This window comes from Hemiscyllium ocellatum, assembly GCF_020745735.1.
Source record: "Hemiscyllium ocellatum isolate sHemOce1 chromosome 27 unlocalized genomic scaffold, sHemOce1.pat.X.cur. SUPER_27_unloc_2, whole genome shotgun sequence".
Taxonomy (NCBI): domain Eukaryota; kingdom Metazoa; phylum Chordata; class Chondrichthyes; order Orectolobiformes; family Hemiscylliidae; genus Hemiscyllium; species Hemiscyllium ocellatum.
In genome coordinates this window covers 4,958,930-4,985,827 of record NW_026867487.1, presented here as the reverse complement: position 1 = coordinate 4,985,827, position 26,898 = coordinate 4,958,930, and the positions used below count along the sequence as shown (strand labels likewise).

At 44.8% G+C, this 26,898-nt stretch overlaps 3 protein-coding genes and 1 long non-coding RNA gene across 8 annotated transcripts; 2 read left to right on the top strand and 2 right to left on the bottom strand.

Annotated features, from left to right (window-relative positions):
• LOC132807707 (zinc finger protein 383-like) lies at window positions 1–4,730 on the bottom strand. Of its 2 annotated transcripts, none has more exons than XM_060821742.1 (4): window positions 4,623–4,730; window positions 2,293–2,388; window positions 1,065–1,208; window positions 1–973 (listed from the first exon to the last, which is right to left on the bottom strand). In XM_060821742.1, the coding sequence occupies exon 4, from the start codon at window positions 793–795 to the stop codon at window positions 94–96; it is 702 nt and encodes a 233-aa protein (XP_060677725.1). In that variant the 5' UTR covers window positions 796–973; window positions 1,065–1,208; window positions 2,293–2,388; window positions 4,623–4,730; the 3' UTR covers window positions 1–93. The 2 variants fall into 2 exon arrangements, with proteins under 2 accessions (XP_060677725.1, XP_060677726.1); XM_060821743.1 differs by having other exon boundaries at window positions 4,669–4,698.
• Window positions 4,458–8,236, top strand: LOC132807708 (uncharacterized). Its single transcript, XR_009641995.1, has 3 exons — window positions 4,458–4,671; window positions 6,431–6,604; window positions 6,893–8,236. It is a non-coding gene; the product is annotated as an uncharacterized LOC132807708 (long non-coding RNA).
• LOC132807704 (zinc finger protein 665-like) lies at window positions 6,548–22,788 on the bottom strand. 4 transcript variants are annotated; one of them, XR_009641993.1, is made up of 5 exons: window positions 22,703–22,788; window positions 19,276–19,383; window positions 14,695–14,864; window positions 9,499–9,636; window positions 7,996–8,202 (listed from the first exon to the last, which is right to left on the bottom strand). XR_009641993.1 is itself a non-coding variant. In XM_060821739.1 (4 exons), the coding sequence occupies exon 4, from the start codon at window positions 12,911–12,913 to the stop codon at window positions 11,480–11,482; it is 1,434 nt and encodes a 477-aa protein (XP_060677722.1). In that variant the 5' UTR covers window positions 12,914–13,021; window positions 14,695–14,864; window positions 19,276–19,383; window positions 22,703–22,788; the 3' UTR covers window positions 11,153–11,479. The 4 variants fall into 4 exon arrangements, 2 of the variants coding, with proteins under 2 accessions (XP_060677722.1, XP_060677723.1); XR_009641994.1 differs by lacking the exons at window positions 7,996–8,202; window positions 9,499–9,636 and adding an exon at window positions 6,548–6,872; XM_060821739.1 differs by lacking the exons at window positions 7,996–8,202; window positions 9,499–9,636 and adding an exon at window positions 11,153–13,021.
• On the top strand, window positions 22,561–26,898 carry LOC132807706 (gastrula zinc finger protein XlCGF8.2DB-like). Its single transcript, XM_060821741.1, has 2 exons — window positions 22,561–22,655; window positions 23,127–26,898. Exon 2 carries the CDS (start codon window positions 23,445–23,447, stop codon window positions 24,591–24,593), a length of 1,149 nt encoding a protein of 382 aa, XP_060677724.1. The 5' UTR covers window positions 22,561–22,655; window positions 23,127–23,444; the 3' UTR covers window positions 24,594–26,898.

The following is a 26,898-nucleotide window of genomic DNA, read 5'->3' as shown; positions in this document are numbered from 1 at the left end:
TCCAGATATACAATTTTATTCATGTTTTAACTGCCAAAGACCAATGTTCTGTCCTTGGTGTGAATAAGAGAAAAGAAAACCTTCAACTTGTGGCTATTTGTGAATTCGTTGGTGTCTCAGCAGGTTGGATGACTGAGTGAATGCTTTCCCACAATCAGAGCAAGTGAATGGTCTCTCTCCAGTGTGTACGCGCTGGTGTGTTACCAGGTTGGATGCCTGACTGAATCCCTTGCCACACACAGAGCAGGTGAATGGTCTCTCTCCAGTGTGAACTCGCTGGTGTCTCAGCAAGTCAGTTGTGAGAGTGAATACTGTCCCACACATGGAGCAAGTGAATGGTTTCTCACCGGTGTGAACTCGCTGATGTCTCCGCAGGGAGGACGACTGAGTGAATCTCTTTCCACACAGCGAACAGCTGAACAGTTTCTCCCCGGTGTGAACTTGCTGATGCATCCGGAGAGTGGATGACGAAGTGAACCCCTTACCACACAGAGAGCAAGTGAATGGTCTCTCTCCGGTGTGAACTCGCTGGTGTGTGAGCAGGTTGGATGACTGAGTGAATCCCTTCCCACAGATGGAGCAAGTGAAGGGTCTCTCTCCCGTGTGAACTCGCTGATGTGTCAGAAGGTCGGACGACTGTGTGAACCTCTTCCCACAATCGGAGCAGGTGAATGGCCTGTCCCCAGTGTGGCTGCGCTGATGGGTTTCCAGCTGGGACGGGTAAAGAAATCCCTTCCCGCAACCCCCGCATTCCCACAGTCTCTCTCCTGTGTGACTGCACTGGTGTTTGGACATTTCAGATAAATGCTGGCAGATTTTTTTTTTTACACACACAGTTGGTGTGTATCCCCCCAGTGTTGAACGCTGCTTTTTCCTTCCATGTTCAAGACCCTTTGATAAATCAGTTCCGATAAACAGAATGCCAGTCAGACCTGGATGAGGCCTGGTGTGAATCCGTTAATTGCAAATCATCCTTTCAAACAGAAAACAAAAATTAGTGAGAGAGACCACAGGCTGTGAAATTGAGAGAAATTAATGAATTAATACCTGGGGAGAAACATTACCATGTGAACTCTTGGATTATCATTAAAACCCAACTTTGAAGCCAGTCAGTGTTTGCACAAAAGTACATGAAGAGAGGCACAACTGGGAGATACAGGGAGGCAATTGTTCTTGTTTTCTTCCCATACCCTTTGATCCCTTCAGTCCTAAAAAGTAAGGATATGGGCAGAAGTAAAATGTTGCAAATCTGACATAAAACAGAAAATGCTGGAAATACCCAGCAGGTCTGGGAGCTTCTGAAAGTGTGATTGAGGTGAACACCATCACAACTTGATTGTCTTTAGTTTGTATTCACCATACGGGCGGCACGGTGGCACACAGTGGTTAGCACTGCTGCCTCACAGCGCCGGGTTCAATTCCCGCCTCAGGCAACTGTCTGTGTGGAGTTTGCACATTCTCCCCGTGACTGAGTGGGCTTCCTCCGGGTGCTCCGGTTTCCTCCCATGGTCCAAAGATGTGCAGGTTAAGTGAATTGGCCATGCTAAATTGCCCGTAGTGTTAGGTGAAGGGGCAAACGTAGGGGAATGGGTCTGGGTGGGTTGCTCTTCGGAGGGTCAGTGTGGACTTGTTGGGCCGAAGGGCCTGTTTCCACACTGTATGTAATCTAAATCTAACATCCATCCACATTTTCATGACTACTCCCTTTCATTTTGCCATGTGAAACCCATTGTCAGTTAATTCAGTATAGTCAGTTAAATCTGGGTGGTATGAAACATGTTATGGCCAGTCATATGGGACAAAATGAGCAGACACTTGAAGAAATGTGGTTTCATTCAAGTAAGCCAAAATAGAATTGTTCACAGAAAATCGTGAAGAACTATCTCTCGAGTTTTCTGGTAAGGTGAGGAGTGTTGATGACAATAATCCCATTTTTGGGATGAGCGTGGACTGGCAAAAAGCATTAGACAAAAGTTCCATAACAGCCCAGTGAACAAAACCGAGATCTAAAGGACTAAAAGGGACAGTAACATCGATCTGAAGTTGGCTGAGTGACAGGAAACACAGTCATCATTAACAGTTGTCTTTTGAACTGGAGGAAGGTTTCTAGTGAAGTTAGTTTGAGGTATGCAAGATCAAGATAGTTTAGATAAAGTAAAGAAATGATGGTCTTGTTAACAAACAGTAAAAGGATTAAAAAACACAGATTGAGTATTTCCAGCAAGTGATCCAGGGCATGGGAGTATAAGTAATAAAAATGGGAACAACAAAGTCCTGGAGCACAACACTTACGTTCAAAGGCTAGTAACATCAAGGTCCTGATTAATGAAGTTATACCATCAAATTTGTGTTGCGACTTAGTTCTGCAAAAATTCACTTGCAAATGCCCTACAAAAGGAGATTACAAAAATCATTACCGTCACACCAGGATAGAAAAGTAAAAGAGATGAACATTTTTCTTTCTCTGCCTTTGCTTCACAGAATCATTGAAAAGGTCAAGACATAGAACGTGCCCACTTGGGCCTTTGTGCTTGGGTCGGGTGAAAAATTAGCTGCCCAGCCCTAGCCCGCTCTGCAGTCTCTTATACCCTTACACAGACTCACACACACACCCTCTTACAGACTTATACCATTTTACACACACACACACAAACTCTCTCTTCCATCAATAGCAGACACAAGAGTTTTTTTTAAAAGAAGTACCAAAAGGCTTAAGAACAGCTCCTTCCTCGCTGTTATCAGGTTTACAAATGGACCCCATGTGTTAGAGGCTCGTACAATTACAATATTTAATAGGCATCTGAATGGGTATGTGAATAGGAAGGGTTCAGAGGGATACGGGCCTAGTGCTGGCAAATGGCACTAGATTAATTTAGGATGTCTGGTTGGCATGGACAAGTTGGACAGATAGGTCTGTTTCCGTGGTGTACATCTCGGTGACTCTGTTAAAGAGTTCATCTTTCTCCGCATCTTCTCTGCAGCTGTAACACTACATTTTGCATTTTATTATATTACCTTGATGTACTTATACAAAGGATGATTTGTCTGGCTGACACACAAAAGCAATACTTTTCACTGTATCTCCATCCATGAGACAACAATCAAATCCAGTCCAATCCAATCCAATCTCCCTGTCTCCCCTGCCTCTCCCTTTCTCCTCACAGACAACTGTCTCTGAGCCAATGGGAGTTGGAGGTAGGCAAATGTGGTGCCACTATTAAGAAGGGGGGTAAAGACAAGCCAGGGAACGATTGACCGGTGAGCCTGACCTCAGTGGTGGGCAAGTTGTAGGAGGGAATCCTGAGGGACAGGATGTACATGTATTTGTAAAGGCAAGGACTGATTAGGTATAGTCAACATGGCTTTGTGCGTGGGAAATCATGTCTCACAAACTTGATTGAGTTTTTTGACGAAGTAACAAAGACGATTGATGCGGGCAGAGCGGTAGATGTGATCTATATGGACTTCAGTAAGGCGTTCAACAAGGTTCCCCATGGGAGATTGATTAGCAAGGTTAGATCTCATGGAATACAGGGAGAACTAGCCATTTGGATACAGAACTGGCTCAAAGGTAGAAGCCAGAGGGTGGTGGTGGAGGGTTGTTTTTCAGACTGGAGGCCAGTGGAGTGCCACAAGGATCGGTGCTAGGTCCTCTACTTTTTGTCATTTACATAAATGATTTGGATGCGAGCATAACAGGTACAGTTAGTAAGTTTGCAGATGACACCAAAATTGGAGGTGTAGTGAACAGCAAAGAGGGTTACCTCAGATTACAACAGGATCTGGAGCAGATGGGCCAATGGGCTGAGAAGTGGCAGATGGAGTTTAATTCAGATAAATGTGAGGTGCTGCATTTTGGAAAAGCAAATCTTAGCAGGATTTATATACTTAATGGTAAGGTCCTAGGGAGTGTTGCTGAACAGAGAGACGTGGATAGGATAAATAGACAAGTCTTTTCCCTGGGGTTGGAGAAGTCCAGAACTAGAGGGCATAGGTTTAGGGTGAGAGGGGAAAAATATAAAAGAGACCTAAAGGGCAACGTTTTCACGCAGAGGGTGGTACGTGTATGGAATGAGCTGCCAGAGGAAGTGGTGGAGGCTGGTACAATTGCAACATTTAAGATGCACTTTGATGGGAATATGAATAGGAAGGGTTTGGAGGGATATGGGCCGGGTGGGAGTCGATTGGGTTGGGATATCTGGGTCAGCATGGACGGGCGGGTGCTGGCAGGTGGAACTAGATTGGGTTTGGATATCTGGGTCAGCATGGACGGGTTGGACCGAAGGGTCTGTTTCCATGCTTCCCCATCTCTAAAGACACTACGAGTGGATAAGGGGCGGGGTTGTTTCTCCAACCAATAGGAGTGAGGACGATCCTTCTGTTCCTCCAACCAATGGGAGTGAACAAAGGGCGTCGGCCTTCCAGCGGTGCGCATGCGCCGTGCTGCGGCCCAGCTCCTGCGAAGATGGCGGCTGTTAATTGGATGAGAGCAACACCCTGAGAAGCTGACGCCAGATTAAACGCCCGAAAGGTAGTTTTCATTCGGCATTCTCGTCTCGGTGTGTTTCTGAGTCCACGCTTTGGTGACAATAAAGCGCACTATTCTGATCCAGACAACTCACCGGCCTCGGCCGTACCCTCCCGCATCCTCCGACCGGGCCGCCTTACCAGGTAACGGAACAATGCGGCCGTCTCCGTGCGACCGCGGGACCGGCACTGCGCATGCTTCGTGACACGCAAAGGGTCCCCGACCGATTGTCGGCAGCTGCGGACCAATAGGAAACAGAGGGCGGGACTGGAGGACCGAGATCGGACCAATAGGAAACAGAGGGCGGGACTGGAGGACCGAGATCGGACCAGTAGGAAACAGAGGGCGGGACTGGAGGACCGGACTGGAGGACCGAGATGCTGCGGGTTGGTCCTCCAACCCATCACAGTGAATGAGGGGGCGGGGCTCCAGTGAGGCTCCATGCAAGTGGGAAGACGACCATTTGATTTTCTACTTGGGAGACTCTGCAGTCTGTTGTGCTCAGAAGAAAAAAAAAGTACCTTCTCCCATGTCCCTGTGCATCAACCCTCTACAGCAGGCTTGTCAAAAAGAAACTGCAGATGCTGAAATCCAAGGTAGACAAGCAGCAGGCTGGAAGAACACAGCAAGTCCAGGCTGTATCAGGAGGTGGAGAAGTCAACATTTCAGGTGGAGGATATAGGTTCTGTGGGTATAGGGTTACACCCAAAACGTTGACTTCTCCAGCTGATGGAGCCTGGCTTTCCGTGTTGTTCCAGCCTCCTGCTTGTCTACCTCGCCATCACATGTTCTGCTAACATGTCAGAAATTAGATGCTAAACTATGCCAGGGGATTTTGTTTTCTGTCTTGCAGGCAAGTTGTGAAAATCTAATCATACTCTGTCCTCTGTGAATGCTAAACTATCTAAAATGGCAGTTGAAAAATAATCTTATCTCACATTGTTTTGAGAAATAATCTAATCACTTTCTGTTGTTTTTGGGTGGCAAGTACTATAATTGTCGCTGGGCATGTGACTATGGGGAAGTGGTATGGAGTATATCTTGCATGCATGACTGACTGATGTAAAACCCTGGATAAAGGGAGGACTGCTCCCTTATTTGGAGAGCCATCACTTGACATGGCTCTGCAAGCATCGCGAAGAGTGTTAAGTGATTCTCCAAAAAGCTTGTACTTGCTTCAGCACAGCAGGTCAGGCAGCATCCAAGGAGCAGGAAAATCATGGTGGGCTCACATTCCTGGTGAAGCCATGTCTGAAACATCGACTCTCCTACTGCTTGGATGTTGCCTGACCTGCTGTGCTTTTCCAGTGCCACACTTGTTGATTCTGATCTCCAGTATCTGCAGTCCTCCATCTCTCCACACCGACTAATAAAAACAAGCTTCACTGTCCTGTCTAACTGCGACTCCACTTTCAAGGAATTATGAGCCTGCACTCCAAGGTCTTTTTGTTCAAACCAAGGACTTTACCACTAAGTTAAGTCCTGCCCTGATTTGCCTTTCCAAAATGCAGCACTTCACACTTATTTTAATTAAACTCCACTTTCCACCACTTGGCCCACTGGCTCAAGTCATCAAGATCCTATTACACTCTGAGGTAACCTTCTGCACTGTCCACTACTCCTCCAATTTTGGTGTCATCTGCAAACTTAATAACCATCTATATCACATCCAAATTATTTTCATAATGACTAAAAACAGTGGATCTAGCACCAACCCTCGTGGCACATCACTGGTCACAGGCTTCTAGTCTGAAAAGCAAGCCTTCACATTTAGTTTCATTTGGGCATGACCCTGTTGTCTGACCAATCTGTTTGAGCATTCAACAGTTGTCAGAAAGAAGGTTGACACTGGACTAAGGAGTGACTGAACAGAGACTGAAGCGGATACTTCCATCTTTCCAGCGTTTCAGTGGAAGATGTATCTCCTCATCCAGATCTGGATGTCAGACCAGTCAAGACAATGTGAGATTTGAAAAGAACTTAGAAGTAATGGTGTCCACATGCATCTCCTCTCCTGTTCTTCTAGATGGTGAAGGTTGAGAATTTGGGAAATTCTATCGAGGTTCTGGTTAAACTGTAAGTACATACTATCACTATCCTTTGCTTTTGCATCTCTCACTTTTATTTTTGTTTTATTCCATGAGGCCATAATCCTGTCCATGTTCAGACTAGGATGGCAGATTCCCTTCCTGATGGACATCAGTGAACCAGTTGAGTTTTTCCGACATCCTGGCAGGTTTCATGATGAATTTCTCTCAGTGCTGGCCCAACAGAGTATCACATCAATTCATCTCAATGTCACAGCCTTTGTGTTTTTGCATGTTCTCTCACTCTGTGTTTTTTTCTGTTTTAAAATGGTTTCAGAAGTTACCATAAGAAGAGGAATTTAAATCAAGGATCACATATCCAGCATCATCTCAGAATCTGATGGCAGCTTCCAGATTATTACAAGCAGAATGTAACTGCATTTTGAACATGGAAGGAACAAGCACAGTTCACAGTGAAGAGAAACCCTATGCATATTCTGTGTGGGGACAAGGGTTCAGCCAATCATCTGGCCCCTTGAGACAAAAGACATTGAGTAAAAGCCATAGAAATGTGGGGATTGTGATGAAGGATTCAAATCCCTGCCTGAGCTGGAGACCCATCAGCGCAGTCTCATTGGGGAAAAGCCACTCACTTGCTCTGAGTGTGGGAAAGGATTTACTCCGTCATACCAACTCACGACCCACCAGTAAGTTCGCACCGAGGAGAGATCTTTCAAATGCACAGACTGTGTGGAAAGTGATATAAATGTTTTGGGGAACTGCTGTGAGCATGTGGTGTGTTCACATTGAGGAGTGACCATTCAGATATTGTCACTGTTGGAAAGGGTTCAAGACATCATCTGAAGTTACTGTCCACCAGTGCATTCACACTGGGTAGGGGCCGTTCACCTCCAGTCTGCGGGGGAAGAGATACGTGCAGTCACAAGACACCTGCGAGTTCAGTCTGAGGAGTGACCTTTTTTAACTGTTCAATTTGTAGGAAATGCCTTAAAAGTTCGCAGGAAGTGATGCCCCTTCAACAGCTTCACACTGGAGGAGACGACTCAACTGCTGTCACTGTGGGACTGGGTTCAGGCATTCATCTTGTCTCACAGTTCACCAGTGAATTCACACTGGGGAGAGGCCATTTACCTTCTCCACATGTAGGAAGACATTGATTCGATTACCCCAACTCATGATACACCAGCAAACTCACACTGGGGAGAGAACTTTTAATTGTCCATTCTGCAGGCAAGCTTTTAAACTTCTCAGGAAGTGATGACACATCAACAGGTTCACACTGGGAACCGAACTTTTAACAGCTCAGTCTGCAGTAGGTTGCATAAGAGTTCTCGCGATCTGGTGATCAATACACGTATTCAAACTCAAAGACCTTTCAGATGCTCTCACTGCAGGACTGTGTTCAAGTGATCATCTTACCTTTTTAGAACAACAGTGAATTCACACTGGGGAGAGATCGTTCACCTGCACCAAGTATAGGAACAGATTCACTCGAAAACCCCATCTGCTGACTCACCAGTGAGTTTGAACACAACGCCAGGAGTTGGACTTTGCTATTCGTCACATCCAGAACTGAACCATGTTCATTGGTTAATCAACTCCAATTCAGTTTTAGCTATTAATATTCTGGATAAAAATAAACTGCTTTGTAATTAAACAGTGTGGGAAATTATTTAATACCTCTCACACATTAATTTTGCATGAATTAATTTGGAACTGCTGTACCTTTCCTGGATCCTCCATCCTCACCAACAACACCAAGCATAGGAGATTGTAGAGCTTTCTCAATGAGACTGAGACAGAGACAATTTGATTGGTTGTTTCCGCTGCTTCCCTCCCCTCCACTTCCTCACTGGGTAAAAGTACATCTACAGTTCCTCTGTGTTAACCATCAGTTCCCATCTTTCTCCAGCATCTCTCTGATCTTCCTGACAAAGCTCATTGTGTCCACGGGACTCATGTCGTAGTCCACAAACTATTCCCACGAAACTGCTGACCACTGAAATTCGCCACATTAGCTGTTACTGTTCATAATTCTCTCATCTGTCCCCCTCACTTTTAAAATCCACATCATCAAACATCCTTAAAAACCTTCAGCACTCCATCTGAACAGATTATCACATGATCTTCCACCTGCCTTTCCTCAAACTCCTTGAACGTGGGGTTCCCTGAGGGTCGTAGAATCCTTACAGAGCAGAAAGAAGCCATTTAGCCCACTGAGTGACCCCATCTCCTTCACCTCGCATGGAGTTCTTCACCCACCTGAGCTGCGCACAGAGTGATTTTTACTGCGGTGAGTCCAAACAACCCGCAGATTTTTAGATGATGTGAAAACCCACATAAACACGGAGACGTACAAACTCCACACGGATGGTCTGTCCAAGTACGGAATTGAACCCACGTCCCGGACGATGTGAAGCAGCAGTGGTAACCACTGAACCACCCCCAGATCTATCTTTTGTTTCTTCTATTTCAGATTACAACCAGGTGACAGTGTCTGGAAGCACTCCATTAGTTTTCACATGTATGCAGCTCCACGGTCACAACCATCAATATCCATTCCTTCACTGTCACTAAACGATCAGACTGATTAACCCAAATCCAGTATCGGAGAAGAAATATCCTCTAATTAAAAACTGGGGAGATCATCAAAGGCACCATTACAAAATATCATTACAAAATTATGATCCTGAACCGACCCTCTCCTTTGGAACTATGAGACTGAACCATACGGTTCATTATCTCAGTCTCATAGTTAACCCCAGGATGAGCTTCTGACTGTACACAATATATAGTCCCAGATATTTTACTCTCCATAATGTTATCCATTGCCACCTGACCATAACTCAACGGCTAGTGAAACTCTCATCCGAGCCAGTGTTAAATTTTACCATTGCAATGCATTCCTGGCTAGTCTCTCACCTGGATGCATGAGCTCTTCAAAACTCTGCTGCTCATGAGCTTTCCCACACCAAGCTCTGCTCACCCATCACCCTGTGTTTGCTTGCTGGCTGGCTGGCATTGGTATCTGGTGGAGAAACTCAGCACGTCTTGTTGCGTCTGTGGAGAGAGAAACAAAGATAAAGTTTCCAGTTCAATCTGACATTCCTTTGGAATTGAGTTCCTAAGATGGGTTGTTATCTCAAAATCCCTCCTTTGTTAATATAATTCATTCCAAGTCTCGTTACAGTAGCTGAAGACTTACGCTGCTATCTGAAACTTTTTTTGTAGCCAGAATAAGAAGTTGTTGAGGGCTGAGTAATATTAATCCAGACACCCTGGTAACATTCCTGGGAGCCAGGGTTCAAACTCTACCATGGACAGATGGTAGAATTTGATTTTGAAATAAAAGAAATCCGGAATTAAAAATCTAATGTTGATCGAAAAACCAAGACAAAATAGCCTCTTAATTTGTTTATGAATTAGTAGTGGGATGACTGAGTGAATCTCTTCCCAGGAGAAAGTGAGGACTGCAGATGCAGGGGATCAGAGCTTAAAAATGTGTTGCTGGAAAAGCGCAGCAGGTCAGGCAGCATCAAAGGAGAAGGAGAATCGACGTTTCAGGCATAAGCCCTTCTTCAGGAATCTTCCCATACTTGAAGCAGGTAAATAGCTGCTTCCTAATATGAACTCGAGTCTATTTACTCACTTCATGTTCGGGAAGAGATTCACTCAATCGTTCCACTGCTAATTTACAAGCAAGTTGAGAGACTATTTTGTCCTGGTCTTTCAGGCAATCAACATTCGATTTTTAATTCCAGATTTCTTTTATTCAGATATTTTTTCACTTTTAAAGCTCTTTCCACAGTCAGAACATACCAAAAGTCACTGATCAATGGGAACGTGTTGATGTTCAGTGCACTGGAATTATGATGTGAACCCCTTTCTACATGTGGAGTAAGTGAACGGTCCCTCTGCAGTGTGAACTCACTGCTGTGATAACGGATCTTATTTACAGGATGTTTGTTTGCTCACTGAGCTGGAAGGTTTGTTTTCAGACATTTCGTCACCGTACTAGCTAACATCAGCCCGCTTTGTGTGTGTTCAGGTTTCATGAGGTTTCCTTAGGTCAAGAAAACCCAAACACAAGTAAAAAAAAAGAGGCCATACCACTAGTGCTTCACCGGAGGCTCACTGATGATGTTACCCAGTATAGAACATAGAACATTACAGCACAGTACAGGCCCTTCGGCCCTCAATGTTGCGCCGACCTGTGAAACCAATCTGAAGCCTATCTATCCTACACTATTCCATTTTCATCCATATGTCTATCTAATGACCATTTAAATGCCCTTAAAGTTGGCATGTCTACTACTGTTGCAGGCAGTGCATTCCACACCTCTACTACTGAGTCAAGAAACTACCTCTGACATCAGTCCTGCATCTATCCTTCCAGCTCAGCGAGCAAACTTACATCCAGAACCTTAACCTGAGATACAAATCCCTTCAAAATCCGCTAAATCCTATTTACTCTGAAGCCTTTGTAAGAGACACAGACGTTTAAAAATTTCTTTCAAGTGTGAACTGTCCTGGTGTTATAGATATTGAAAAGCCTCAGAACTGTTCAATGAAAAGCTGATTAATGTGATTTTTATTCAGAATTCTGACAGCAAAAATTGAAGTGGAATGTACTGACATCAGCAGAAAAAGTGATCAATAAACATGGTTCAGCCCTGGATGTGATTAACAGCAAAGTCCAATCCCAAGGTCGCTGCTGAACTCACTGGTGCCTCAGCAGGTGAAAAAAGATTTGACTGCATACCTTCTCACACTCACAGCAAGTGAACAGGTTTCTCCAGGGCATGAATAAGCTGGTGTATGAGTTAAGATGATTTCCCAAACTCAGTCGCACAATGAGAGCACTTGAATGGTCTCTTGGCAATGTGAACACTTTGCTGGGATATTAGTGCTTCAGAACTTTTATCGCACTTCCCACAGTCTTGTACTTAAAAGGTCTGCTCTCTTCACTGTGAACGCGCTGGTGTCTCAATAAAATGGATGACTGAGTGAATCTCTTCCCACACTTGGAGCAGCTGAAAGGCCTTTCCCCAGTGTGAACTCGCTGGTGTGTCAGCAGGTTGAATGACTGGGTGAACCTCCTCCCACACTCTGTGCAGGAGAACGGTCTCTCCCCTGTGTGGGTTCGCTGGTGGACAGTGAGCTCGGATGATGACCTGAACCTACTCTCACATTGGGAACATCCGAAAGGTTTCTCGTCAGTGTGAATGCGTTGATGTGAAATCAGTTTACTGGAACTTTTAAAGCACTTTCCACAGGCTGAGCATTTAAAAGGTTTCTCGTCAGTGTGAACACGTTGGTGGGACATCAGATCCCCTGAACTTTTATAACATTTCCCACAGTTTGAACATTTGAAAGGTCTCTCATCAGTGTGAACTCGTTGGTGAGACATTAGTTCCCCTGAACTTTTATAGCACTTTCCACAGTCTGGGCACTTAAAAGGTCTCTCCTCAGTGTGAATACGTTGATGGCGTACTAGTTCCCCTGAACGTTTAAAGCAGTTTCCACATTCTGGACATTTAAAAGGTCTGTTGTCAGTGTGAACACGTTGATGGTTCATGAGTGCCCCAGAACTTTTAAAGCACTTCCCACAGTTTGTGCATTTAAAAGGTCTCTCATCAGAGTGAACATGCCGATGGGATATCAGCTCACTGGAACCTTTATATCCCTTCCCACAGTCTGGGCATTTGAAAGGTCTCTCGTCAGTGTGAACACGTCGATGGGACATTAGATTGCTGGAACTTCTATATCCCTTCCCACAGTCTGGACATTTGAAAGGTCTCTCTCCAGTGTGAACACGCTGATGGAGCATCTGTTCCCCAAAGCTTTTATAGCTCTTCCCACAGTCTGGGCATTTAAACGGTCTCTCGTCAGTGTGAGTATGTTGATGGGACAGCAGTTCCCTGGAACTTTTGTAACACTTCTCGCAGTCTGGGCATTTAAAAGGTCTCTCGTCAGTGTGAACACGTTGATGGGACACCAGATTGCTTGAACTTTTAAAGCACTTGCCACAGTCTGGACATTTAAAAGGTCTCTCCTCAGTGTGAACACGATGGTGAGACATCAGGGTTGATGACTGCGTGAATCCCTTCCCACACTTGGAGCAGGTGAATGGCCTCTTCCCCGTGTGACTGTATTGGTGAATTTCCAGTTCCGACGGGGACCTGAACCCTTTATCACAATCCCCACACTTCCATGGTTTCTTCCCAGTGTGACTGCATTTGTGGTTTGTGAAGTCAGATGGTTGACTGAAGTCTTGTCCACACACACAACACGTGTACAGTTTCTCCCCTGGGTGAACGGTGCTTTCTCCTTCCATACTCAAAATCTGATGATATTTGGGTGATAATAAATTGGATGGTTCCGTCAGATCGTGAAAGGATATTTGGCTTGAATTTTCTGACTGTGAATCCTCCCTTTGATTAGTCTTGTGAAATTTGAATGAAAACAGAAACAATTGAATTGCAACAAAAAGAACACAAAACCACAAAGGGCAGTTGAGAAACTGAGCTGAATAAATCTGGTAATTTATGAGGTGTTCATGAGGTAACAAGTAACATTGTAAACTGCCAGATTTTCATCAAGCCCAACAGGGTCACTCATTTCCTCCAGGGACTGGAACCTGCCGTGCAGTCTGGATAACAAATCTTTGACCACATGGGAGAACAGAGAACACAGAGGGAGAGTGAGGGATAACAGAGGCCACGAAGCAGGGCAGCTTGAGGGTCGGGGAGAGCTGATAAGGTAGGAAAATTGGGAGTGAGGGAGGTAGCGTCATGGGGCAACAGTAAGAGTGAGAGTGAGGGACAAGAGTGAGAACGATGGCAATACGATAGCGTGGGGGTGAAGATAGACAGGCCAGGAGAGTGACCTCAAACCTTCATCACCAATATTAGCTATTTCCAACTCAATGACATCACCTAACTCCACCCTGGTCTCGACGGCTCTGAAACTGTCATCCAGTCCTTTGTTGCTCATAGCCTTAAACATTCGAACACAATCTGGACCGGCCTACCACATCCATCTTCCCTGTAATCTCAAGGTTATCCTCAGTCTGTTGTTCATCTCCTTACTCACACCAACCCTCTTTCACCCATCACCACCCTGCTCTCTGCCTGCAAAGCACCAAAACCTTTTTTAAAAAATCTCAGCATTGTTTTTAAAATCTCTTCCCTGCTGCCGTTGTCCCTGACTCTTCTGGCTGCATAACACTCAGAAATATCTGTGTTTGTCGAATTCGAAGTTCCTGAATTTTCTCGATTTTACATTATTCTACACCACTGAGCCATTCATTCAGCTTCCAAGGGCCCAGACTCTGGAAATTCCTCCTCAAACTTCTCCAAGTCGCACTGATCTTCAAAATACTCCCTGAAAGAGATCATTTAATCAAAATGTCTTCTCATTACCACATGGACTGCAGCATTTAAGGTCATGCACCAACTCTCCCACAAGTAATTAGGGGTGACAATATAATCTGCTGATCTTGATAGTGTTGCTCAAATCCCAAGAACTCTTTTTAAAAGTATCTGTACAGTTTTATAAATGACTATGCATATAAAAATAGATTAAAAGCATCTTCAGACAGGTTTCTTCCTAACATAGCATCTGATTAGATTGAATGCAAAGTTCCCATTTTACAACTTGATCTCCCCTACCATCCTTTGACAATTAGAGATCAGAATTTCCTGGACCTGACTGGTTTCCAATGGCCTGAGGGCTAAACTGAGCAATGTCTCCATCTTCATTCCACCTCAAACTAATTCAACAAATGCCTTCACAAGAGAAGTGGATGAGCACTTGAAGTGCATTAGAGACCCGCACCATCCTCTGGGTGAAGTGCTTTCCCCGGAAATCCCCTCAAAGCCTTCACATTGAAATTACACCCTGTTACTATTGATCCTTCGACAAAGAGGACAAAGTTGGCTTTCCTATGTTAACTATTTGTACTCTGGATTGTTCAGTAACATTTTCATAATCGTCATCCGAACCTTTTTGACACAATGATTACCATCCCTTAAATACTCAAAGAGCAGTTGGCACTTCTCATTCCCAAGAACCCGATCCAGTGGAAACAATAAAACGAAGGGAAGTGAAACTCACTGAGTTGCTCTTACGATGTATAAAATGGCCTCCTTCTGTTCGGTGATCATTCCGTGGTTCCGTGAGAAAGGAGAGACAGTAAGTAAACCTCCAGAACCAATACTGTCATACTAGAAACCAGCTCTTAATTAGTCTATCGATGTTTCTGGACTCGATTCTCTGAACAAATGCTGGAATAAAACGAGAGAAATACCGCAGATATTAGACAGCTGAGATAAAACAAACAACAGGCTGAAAAACTCAGCAGGTCAGACAGTATTTGTAGTGAAGGCAACACAGAGTTAACATTTGAGAAAGTGTAGAACAAATATGGTGAACAAAAATAGTACAGAATATGATCGTTCATATTAGCTCAGAAGTTGAAGAGAAATGATCACACATTCAGGAAATAAAATTGTTGACCATGGGAAGATAAAGCTGGTGAATCAGCAGCACGTGGTCTGCAGACGAGAAGCAATGGAAGCCTCATATAGACATAATTGGTAAAGATTATATGAAAATACCAAACAGATTTAAAATGCACCACTATTAAAGGAAGTTAAAGTCAACCACAATAACAAACCTGTTACTTCTGCAACTTTCCTAAATCTACCTCCCAATCTGCTCCTCTATGTCTTTGTTGCTATGGACATCACAGGGGCAGGAATGGTTGCTGGATGTTCCAGGATTTAGATGTTTCAAAAGGAATAGGGAGGGGGAGGTGAAAGAGGTGTGGGAGTGGCATTGCTCATCAGGGATAGTTTCACAGCTGCAGAAAGGGAGGGCTTCGCGGAGGGTTTGTCTGCAGAGTCAGTATGGGTGGGAAGTCAGAAACAGGAAAGGAGCAGTCACTTTATTGGGAGTTTTCTACAGATCTCCCAATAGCAACAGAGATGCGGAGGAACAGATTGGGAGGCAGATTTTGGAAAGGTGCAGAAGTAACAGAGTTGTTGTCATGGGTGACTTTAACTTCCCTAATATTGGTTGTAACCTTATTAGATCAAATAGTTTGGATGGAGCAGTTTTTGTCAGGGATGTCCAGGAAGGGTCCCTGACTCAATATGTAGATGGACCGATGAGAGGGGAGGCCATATTGGATTTGGCACTTGGCAACGAGCCACGCCAGGTGTCAGATCTCTCGGTGGGAAAGCACTTCAGTAATAGTGATCATGACCCCATGACCTTCACTATATTCATGGAGAGGGACGGGAGCGGATGATACGGGACAGTATTTAATTGGAGGAGGGGGAATTACAATGCTATTAGACAGGAACTGGGGCGTCGAAATTGGGAACAGATGTTCTGAGGGAAATGTGAGGTTGTTCAGGAAGCATTTGGTGATAGCACAGTTTTGTCCCACTGAGGCATGGAGGGATGGTAGTTTGAAAGAATATTGGGTGACAAGGGATGTGGATTAAGTCAAGAGGTAGAAGGAGGCTTAATTAAGGTTGAAGAGACACGAATCAGACGGGCTTTAGCGGGTTATGAGATAGCCAGGAAAGAACTGAACAATGGACTTGAGAGCTAGAAGAGGGTCTGAAAAAGCTTTACCGCGCAGGATTAAGGAAAGCTCTAAGGCACTCTACATTCATGTGAGGAACAAGAGGATGGCCACAGTGAGGGTAGGGCTGATCAGGGGTACTGGACAGAACTTGTGCCTGGAGTCAGAGGATGTCGGGGACGTCCTGAATGAATACTTTGCTTCAGCATTCACTACTGAGAGGGACCTTGGCATTTCTGAGGACAGCGTGAAACAGAGTGATATGCTAGAACAGGTTGGTATTAAGAAGGAAGATACGTTGAAAATTTCAAAAGATATAAGGACAGATAAATCCACTTGGCCATACGGGATATAGAACACAGAAAAGTACAGCACAGAACAGACCCTTTGGCCCATGATGTTGTGCTGAGATTTAATCCTAGTGTAAAATATAGTAACTTAACCTACGCACCCCTCAACTCACTGCTATCCATGTGCGTGTCCAGCAGTCGCTTAAATGTCCCCAATGACTCTGCTTCCATCACCACAGCTGGCAACACATTCCACCTGACGCCTCCATTATTCCTTCCTCCTAATATCTTAAAACTATTACTTCTCGCACCAGTCAATCTGCCCTGGGGAAAAGTCTCTGGCTATTGACTATCTATTCCTCTCATTATTTTGTACATCTTGATCAGATCTCCTCTCTTCCTCCTTCTCTCCAAAGAGAAAAGTCCAAGCTTATTCAACCTTTCTTCATAAGGCAAGCCCTCCAGTCCAAGCAGCATCCTGGTAAACCTTCTTTGCACCCTCTCCAAAGCCTCTGTACCTTTCCTATAGTAGGGCAACCAGAACTGGACACAATATTCCAAGTGTGATCTCACCAGGGACATGTAGAGCTGCAGCAAAACCTCGCGGCTCTTAAACTCGATCCCCCTGTAAATGAAAGCCGAAACACCATATGCTTTCTTAACAACCCTATCCACTTGGGTGGCAACTTTGAAGGATCTATGTACCTGCACACCCAGATCCATTTGTTCCTCCACACTGCCAAGAATCCTGTCTTTAATCCGATATTCAGCATTCGAGTTCAACCTTCCAAAATGCATCACTTTGCATTTATTCAGGTTGAACTCCATCTGCCATTTCTCAGCCCAGCTCTGCATGCTGTCTGTGTCGCGCTGCAGCCTGCAGTAGCCCTCTATACTATTGACGACACCTCCAACCGTTGTGTCATCTGCAAATTTACTAACCCACCCCTCAACCTTCTCATCCAAGTCATTTATAAAAACTACAAAGAACAAAGGCCCAAGAACAGAGCCCTGCAGGACCTCATTCAACACTGTCCTCCAGGCAGAATACTTTCCATCTACAACCACTCCCTACCTTCTATCAGCCAGCCAATTCTGAATCCAGATAGCCAAGTCTCCCTGTATCCCATACCTCCTGATTTTATGAATTCCTTTGTGAATACTCTAGATTAATACAGGAAGTGATGGAAGAGATTGCTGCATCTTTGATGATGATCTTTGTGTACTCACTGTCCACTGGAGTAATGCCAGATAATTGCAGGCTGGCAAATGTTAATCTCTTGTCCAAGAAAGGGAATAGGAATAATCCTGGGAATTACAGATCACTCAGTCTTATGTCTGTAGTGGGCAAAATATTGGAGAGGATTCTGAGAGACAGGATTTATGATTACTTGGAAAACCATAGTTTGATTAGACAGAGTCAACATCAGGTCATCCCTCACTAAACCTTATTGAATTCTTTGAGGATGTGACAAAACACAGTGATGAAGGTAGAGCAGTGAATATGGTGTACATGGATTTTAGCATGCATTTAACAAGGTTCACCATAGTTGGCTCATTCAGAAAGTAAGGAGGCATGGGATGCAGGGAGGGCTGGCTGTCCGGATATAGAATTGGCTTGCCCATAGAAGACAGAGAGTGGTGGTAGATGCAAAGTATTCAGCCTGGAGATGGTGATCAGTGGTGTTCTGCAGGGATTGGTTCTGGGAGCTCTGCTCTTTGTGCTTTACTAAATGACTTGGATGAGGCAGTGGAAGGGTGGGTTAGTAAGTTTGCCAGTGACACAAAGGTTGGTGGAGTTGCAGGGCAGTTGTAGGTTGCAATAGTAGACTGACAGGATGCAAAACTGGACTAATAAGTGGCAGATAGAGTTCAACCTGGAAAAGTGTGAAGTGATTCACTTTGGAAGGTCGAATTTGAATGCAGAATACAGGTTAAAAGCAGAATTATTGGCAGTGTGGAGGAACAAAGGGATCTTGAGTCTGTGTCCATAGATCCCTCAAAGTTGCCATCAACATGATAGGTTTGTTTAAGAAGGTGTGTGGTGTGTTAGCTTTCATTAGCAGGGAGATTGAGTTTAAGAGCCAGGAGGTTATGCTGCAGCTCTATAGAGCCCTGGTTAGACAACACTTGGAATATTGTGTCAAGTTCTGGTTGCTTCATTATAGGAAAGACGTGGCAGTTTTAGAGGGGGTGCAGAAGAGATTTACCAGGATGTTTCCTGGACTGGAGGGTGTGGCTTATGAAGAAAGATTGAGGGATCTTGGGCTTTTATCACTGGAGCGAAGAAGGATGAGAGGTCACTTGACAGAGGTGTACAAGATGATGAGAGGCATAGATAGAGTGAATTGCCATTGACGTTTTCCCACGGTGGAAATGTCTATCATGAGGGGGCATAATTTTAAGGGGACTGGAGGAAGGTTTAGTGGAGATGGCAGAGGTAGGTTCTTTACACAGAGAGTGGTGGGTGCATGGAATGCACTGCCAGCAGTGCTAGTAGAGTCAGACACATTAGTGACATTTAAGTGACTCTTGGATAGGCATATGGAGGATAGTACAATGAAAGGTATGCCAGTTAGTCTGATCTTAGAGTAGGATAAAAGATCAGCACAAGATCGAGGGCCGAAGGGCCTGTACTGTGCTGCACCATTCTATGTTCTACTAAGAGCAAGTTGGATCAATGGGGGTGAAACAAAGCAATGGACACGGATTCAGAACCACTCTAAAAGTCTCACAGCAGACCCAGAGAGATGAAACAACAGCATAGCACAAAAAGCTGTAAATTGTAGATGGATGTTCAACAATACTCACTTTCTTTGTTTTCAAATTTTAATTCTCCTGTTGGATGTTGTAGCTGGAAAAAACAGTACAAGAATTGCGTGAAGAGAAAAAGCCCGATTGTCAAAAGTCTTCATGTCTCTGTAAAACGAGATTACAAAAACCATCAGTGTCTGTCTAAATTAAAATTCAGTGACTGACATTTCTCTAGGTTGGAATTTGCCCTGTGAAAGGATTTTCCAAAATCAGAGCTGAATGTAAATTCACAACTCGATCAGAAGGAAGAGAAATTTTAATTGCAACGTTCGATTGGAGATACTGAGGTTGAGGGTAGATTTGACAAATGTGTCAAAAGTTTAGAATATATTGTATTAGTTAGATAAAGATAAGTTGCAGAGTGGAGTTTTGTTCCTGTAATACAATCCCTCCCCCAGACTGTCCAGTGAAGTGCTTTGCTATGTTTGTGAGTGATATGATAAAAATGTGTTTTCTTCTGAGATTAGATTAGATTCTCTACAGTGTGGAAACAGGCCCTTTGGCCCAACAACTCCACACCGCGCGGCCCCCCCCACCCGAAGAGTAACCCACCCAGACCCATTTCCCTTCGACTAATACGCCTGACACTACGGGCAATTTAGCATGGCCAATTCACCTGACCTGGGCTGATTCCTGATGAAGGGCTTATGCCCGAAACGTCGAATTTCCTGTTCCTTGAATGTTGCCTGACCTGCTGCGTTTTAACCAGCAACACATTCTCAGCTCTGATCTCCAGCATCTGCAGACCTCACTTTTTACTCAATTCACCTGACCTGCACATCTTTGGATTGTGGGAGGAAACCGGAGCACCCGGAGGAACCCCACGCAGACACAGGGAGAATGTGCAAACTCCACATAGACAGACGGGAATCAAACCCAGGACCCTGGTGCTGTGAGGCAGCAGTGCTAACCACTGAGCCATCGTGCCGCCCTGGTGCTGTGAGGCTGACAACTATCCTATTTGGGGGTGGCTCGGTGGTTAGCACTGCTGCCTCACAGCACCAGGGACCAGGGTTCAATTCCATCCTCAGGCTGCTGTCTGTGTGGAATCTGCACATTCTCTTCGGGTCTATGTAGATTTCCTCCAGGTGCTCCGGTTTCCTCCCACATTCCAAAGGTGTCCAGGTTCGGTGGACTGGTCATGCTAAATTGCCCATAGTGTGCAGGCTAGATGGAGCAGCCATAGAAAATGCAGTGTTACAGGGATTGGATAGGGAGTGAGACTGGCCTGTTTATATTTTGAGGGATTCTATTCTATTATACTCTCATTATACGTGCCTCAGAGTTTTCCGGAGATTTTGATCTTATGCTCAGTTTGCCAAGTTCAGGTCAATTTCTTCTATCGAGAAAAGGAACGGTAGCACGACTGACCCTGAGAGACACAACTGTTTACATCACTTCCTCTGTGAAAACATATTTGCCACACTTTTACTATTTATACATCACAAAGAAGATTGAGATTCCCTTTCACATTAACTGCTAGTCTCATTTCATACTCCCCCTGCTCCCTCACCCTACCACCCTTTTCTTTTACTTCTCTATCATTCTTCTCCATTCCCCTCTGAACTTTCTATATTCAGTCTGGTTCGCAGCTGGATGTTCTCCACGTGTCCATACCAAACAACCTTTTTCTTGCTTGCCTTCATTTTTATCTCTTGTCATTTATGAATTTCTGGAGTTTCTTTGCCCTACTTTTTGCTAATGCTTGAAATACTTCTTTTTCAAAGGTCACCAACTATTCAGCTACATTTCTTTTCCTGCCGACATTTGATTTGATTGTTTTTGGCACAGGGTTGTTCTTCTTCCATTGAAATGAGAATGAAATACCATTCAGGACAGGCCCTTTGATCCATCGGCTCAGTAATGTCATAGCAAAACTAAATCTACACTCGTACCACTCTCCAGTCCCAGGTCCAGAGCTTTGAATATGATGACATTTCAAATGCTCATCCAGGTACTTTGTAAAAGTTGCAAGGTACCCACATGAACCCATGTCTCAAGTAATGCATTACAGACCCCTGCCACCCTCTGGGTGAAATATTTTCTCTCAAGTTCCCTCTAAGCCCTTCATTTAAAATTATGCTCTGATATTATTGAGTGTTCAACTAGGAGGATTAAATTGGCTTTCCTGAGTTAATTATTTGTATTCTGGATTGTTCAACATCATTTTCATAATTCGCCTAAAACTTTTGCAACTATTATTATCACCATTCAATGCTCAGCTAACACTTTGCCCTCCTCATTCCCAAGAACCAGGTCCAGTATTGCCTTCTTTCTCACTGGGGAGAAAGCGAGGGCTGCAGTTGCTGGACATCAGAGTCGAGAGTTTGTTACTGGGAAAGCACAGCAGGTCAGGCAGCATCCAAGGAGCAGGAGAATCAACGTTTGGGCATAAGCCCTTCATCAGGATGGAGGCTTATGGGCTGGGGTCTCAGACATAAAAGGGAGAGGGTGTGGTTGGGGGAAAGGTAGCTGAAAAAGTGAGAGGTGCCATGAGGGATGAATGTGAGAGAGAAGATGATAGGTCAGAGGGGGGGTGTGATGGACCAGTCAGGAAGGCAGTGCAAAGTTGGAGGCTTGGGATTGGGATAATGTGGGGGGAGAGGAAAAGAGGAAGCTGTTGAAATCCACATTTATTCTGTGTGGTTGCAGGATCCCAAGGGGGGAATAAGACTTTCTTCCTCCAGACGGCGGGTGATAATGGTTTGCCAGTGGAGGTGGCCCTGGACCTGCATGTCCTTGACGGAGTGGGTGGGGGAGTTGAAGTGTTCAGCCACAGGGGGGTGGGGTTGGTGGGGGTGGGTTCCTCAGAGATGTTCGCTGAAACGATCCGCAAGAAGACATCCTGTCTCCCCTAAAGTAGAGGGGACCACGTCGGGTAAAATGGGATGCAGATGATGACATCTGTAGAAGTACAGGTAAATTGCTGACGGATGTGGAAGGATCCCTTGGAGCCTTGGGCAGAAGTGAGGGGAGTGGTGTGGACGCAGGTTTTGCACTTCCCACAGTCCAAAGAGGTGCAGGTCAGGTGAATTGGCCATGCTACACTGCCCGTAGTGTTGGGTGCATTAGTCAGAGGGAAATGGGTTATTTTTCAGAGGGTCAGTGTGGACTTGTTGGGCCGAAGGGCCTGTTTCCACACTGTAGGGAATCTTATCTTCAAATGTCAAGTACATTTACCCACCATGCCCCGCGGTGGTACCCATCCCCTCGCCAGGTCACGGGAGGACAGTGCGCATGCGTAGACCCGCCCACCATCTGGCGCATGCGTTGTGGCAGATGACTGTGGGCAAGAGGGACGCTTTCTTTCTCATCTGCAGGCGGTGAGGACGCGGCAGCGCGGAGGCAACGGTCGAGCTGGCGGAACGACGGGGCGGGTATGATACAGACACTGATTAAATGTTCCCAAGCCGCGAACACTGACCTGCGTGAGCCAGATTCGTGTCCCCGGGAAGAAGTTCAAGTCAACAGCCGCCATCTTCGATCCGCGGGGAGGGAGGGAAGGGAGGGGGCGGGGCAGCGCGCTTACGTCCCGGCGTGATGACGTTGAGGGGGGTGGGCGGGGTTAGGATGGTCTGATATCAACTGGGTCCAAGTGCTCGACTTTGGAACTACAATGTGAGATTCCAAATGACTGGTTCCACTGTTACTGGGTAGCTTGGATGCAGAGTGTCTCGCAGACATTGGGAATAGCATTCTGGCTTTGTTAAGAAGATTTCCTTTGTATCTCTTCATGCTTCGCTAGTCATTTTGACTTATTTTGGTTGAATTAGATCACATGTTCCAGCGAAACTGCAACTTGCCTGTTCTGATTTTCTGTTCTGGGGGCTTTTGTCATCTCCTTTTAGGCGGCATTGGAAGAAGATTGCAGACTGGAAATTCAAACCAAGCTCCACATCTCACAGAATCACTCGATTCACTCAAACCCGAGTGTCATCGGCCTCCGACTGCAGAAAGAGCAACAGTTTCTGTTCTGCCGCAAGGAGAAGGTATCAAACGTCAGTCTGACTGGAAAAGCAACCAGACACATAAACAGTTCTGAGTGAGAGTGTTCTATCACACATCCTGAGAAAGATGTCACATATTTGCAGCTGAGACAACTTGTAAACTTATGTGCGAGGCTTCAACTGATCATCCAAAGTGGAGAGACACAAGGACATTGCGCCATGGAGAAACCATGGAAATGTGGCGACTGTGGAAAAGGGTTCAATTACCCATCTCAACTGGAGGTTCATCGGCGCAGTCACACTGGGGAGAGGCCATTCACCTGCTCTGTCTGTGGGAAGGGGTTCACCCATTCCTACAACCTTCTAACACACCGGCGAGTTCACACTGAGGAAAGGCCGTTCACCTGCCCTGTGTGTGGTAAAGGATTTGCTCGATCATCCCACATTGTGACTCACCAACTTGTCCACACTGATAAGAGACCATTTAAATGCCCAAACTGTGAGAAGAGTTTTAAATGCAGAAAGGATCTAATGACACATCAACGTATCCACACTGGGGAGAGGCCATTCACCTGCTCTATCTGTGGGATGGCATTCACTCAGTCATCCCACCTTCAGACACATCAACTTGCTCACTCTGACAACAAACTTTTTAATTGTTCTGACTGCGAGAAGAGCTTTAAAAGCAAAAAGGATCTGCTGACACACCAGTATACTCACACAGGGGAGAGGCCATTCACCTGCTCTGTGTGTGGGAAGGGATTCGCTCGTCCATCTGGCCTACTGTATCACCAGCGGATTCACACAGGGGAGAGACCATTCACCTGCTCTGTGTGTGGGAAGGGATTCATTAATTCATCCAATCTTCTGATACACCAGCAACTTCACACAGGAGATAGACCTTTCACCTGCTCTGAATGTGGAAAGGGATTCACCCGTTCATGTAATCTTCTGACACATCAGCAGGTTCACACGAAGGAGAAGCCTTTCACCTGTCCTGTGTGCGGGAAGGGATTCACTCGATCCTCCAACCTGATGAATCATCAGCGAGTTCACTCTGGAGAGAGGCCCTTCACTTGTCCAACGTGTGGGAAGGGATTCACTCAGTCATCCAACCTGCAGACACACCAGAGGATTCACACTGGGGAGAGGCCGTTTGCCTGCTCTGAATGTGGGAAGGAATTTTCTCATTCATCCTACCTGGTGAAACATCAGCGAGTTCACACTGGGGAGAGGCCGTTCACCTGTAATGTCTGTGGGAAGGGATTCATTCAGTCTTCCCATCTGCTGACACACCAGCGAGTTCACAAGCAAGTGCAAAGTTTGGATTCTGCACTTGCCGATGCTGCTAGTCATATCCAGGACTGAACCATGTTCATTCTGATGATCCTGATTTGTTGACGAGTTTTTATGTTCTGCATAAATGAAAAAATTATTCACCTTTTCTGAGACATTTTTGTAATCTTTGTCTTTCCCATCTGAGTGTTTAACATGAGGCTAGAATCATAAAGGACAATGTGGGAGGAGGGTTGTGTGTCAGAAACTGATCTGTCCATCAGGGTCACACTGAGAGGGATAAATGTGACTTTAATCATTCTCATTTCTCTTCACTCACAGCTGACTCCTCATGAGGACAACCTTGAGGTGCATAATAAATTGGTCTCAGCCATTGCTTTTCTTGGCTCAGATCTCCAAGGCACAGAACAGCAACTCCCTTGCAGACGTGTTTCAAGTCAGGGAGAATGACCGTGAATGCTGGGAACAAGCTGAAATAACAGAGATTTGTATCAAAACTATGATCTGTTTCATAACACAGTCCAAAAAAGCTGTTGATGCTGGAGAACTGTGTGTGGTTCTAATCTATTCTGACTGAAAGTGAAACGGCAGGTTTAATTTTCAAGTCTAAAAATGGCACTTGATAATTCTATAACATTGGAACCTGTATGTGTTACAATCTTGATTTATTGAACAGAAACACATTAGTTACCATCCGTAGTAAAATTGAAGATGGATGTATACATAGGTGTCTTTTACAATGATAATAGTTTCAGTCCAGATAAAGAAGGGACGGCATTGAGTCTAAGACTTTCTATTGACACACTCCCCAAACACTGACGTTTAAATATACCTCATCCCTGCTGGTGAGTTAATATGATCTGGAATGCATTCCATGAAAGATTGAAGGAAACAAATCGACTAGGAACTTTGAAAATGAAATGGGAAGTACAGTTGAAAAGGAAAGCTTCTAATGACTTTGTAGAAAGATTGGCAAATGGAACAGTTGTTTCAAACAGCTGACTGGATGGGCCAAGTGCTCTTGTTCTCCTGTCCAATGCCATCGTTCAAGGGATTTCACTCACATCAATCCAAATCAATGCAATTTCATTCTTGAAGTTGCTGTTTGAGTTATTAGCATGTGGAAAATTAGCAGCAGCAATCTTACCCAATGTTATTGTCAAGCTACAGTTTTGAATCTGATTTTCAGAATCACTGGAATGTGCGTTTGTCTCTATTTTGGCAAATGTTGGGGTTGCAGGCAGAAAGTTCAGTTATCAAGCAAAAATGAGCAGGACTTTGCACCGTAACAAATTATTTACCCCAATCAATAAAAAAAATCATACACTAGATACTGATTTTACCCTCAATTGTATCTGATTGTCAGCAAACAATGAAACTAGAAGCAGTGACATCTATGGACTCGTATATTTTATCACAAACAACTAATAATTGACTTTCACATTCAAATATGCAGTAAACTCTCAATTGTCGAACAGCATTATCCATGCTGTAGTTTTTATCAGTGGGAATAATGATAGTGGAGGGTTGGTCCTGCCCAGTTGCAATGTTCACTTCAGTAAGTATTAATCCAGACGTTGTTGTGACAGTCTGGATAGCCAATTGATGAAGTAAGAAACCAGACCCGGTCATTACTGGGATAATCTGGCACAGATTTACTTATTGAGAGTGAAACATGACAGGACAGCCCTCTTGTGGTGTCATGGTCCCCAGAATAGGGAGATCTGAGTTCAAGTCCCACCTGCTCCAGATGCGTGCAATCACATCTCTGAGCAGTTTGATTTGGGAAGTTGGTTGTTTTTCCCTTTTAAAAATTTGCAACATTGCAGGTATGCAGTCCCCATCTCCCCATTGTTTCTATGTCAGTTTATGATTATTTTTCATCAACCTGTTCAGGCAGGCGATGTGAAACCTGAGGCAATTGGAATTTTAACCTGCACCTTCCAGACTGGAGGTAGGGATTCCGCCATTGCATCTCAAAAGCTCTTTAGTTTCAAAGAAGGGAGACAATAATTGTGTCAACTGAGCTTCAGTACTTAACACTGAGCATGGTGAATGCATGGTATTTGCAGAGAGACACGGAGAAAGTATAAGTGGATCAAGGGTGACATTGAATTAAAATGCAGAGACCATCAGCAATCTGTATGTTTGTTCTTGATTCTGTCAGTATGAGGTCACCCTCACAGACAGGATGTCTGTTCATGCTGATAACAATAAAATGACCACTTGCTCCATTCTCAGGTGGCACAACTTCCTGTTTCTCTGCTGCCAGTTCGAAACCGCACATGTCACTTCTCAGCAGATAATAAATGCGGGACCACTATCAGGTGGAAACATCTGGTCACAGGGTCAGTGCAGAATCCTGCCGATCACATTG

Excerpts from the sequence above, each read along its gene's own strand:
- LOC132807707 (XM_060821742.1), bottom strand. The coding sequence starts at position 795 with ATGTCCAAACACCAGTGCAGTCACACAGGAGAGAGACTGTGGGAATGC.
- LOC132807704 (XM_060821739.1), bottom strand. The coding sequence starts at position 12,913 with ATGGAAGGAGAAAGCACCGTTCACCCAGGGGAGAAACTGTACACGTGT.
- LOC132807706 (XM_060821741.1), top strand. The coding sequence starts at position 23,445 with ATGGAGAAACCATGGAAATGTGGCGACTGTGGAAAAGGGTTCAATTAC.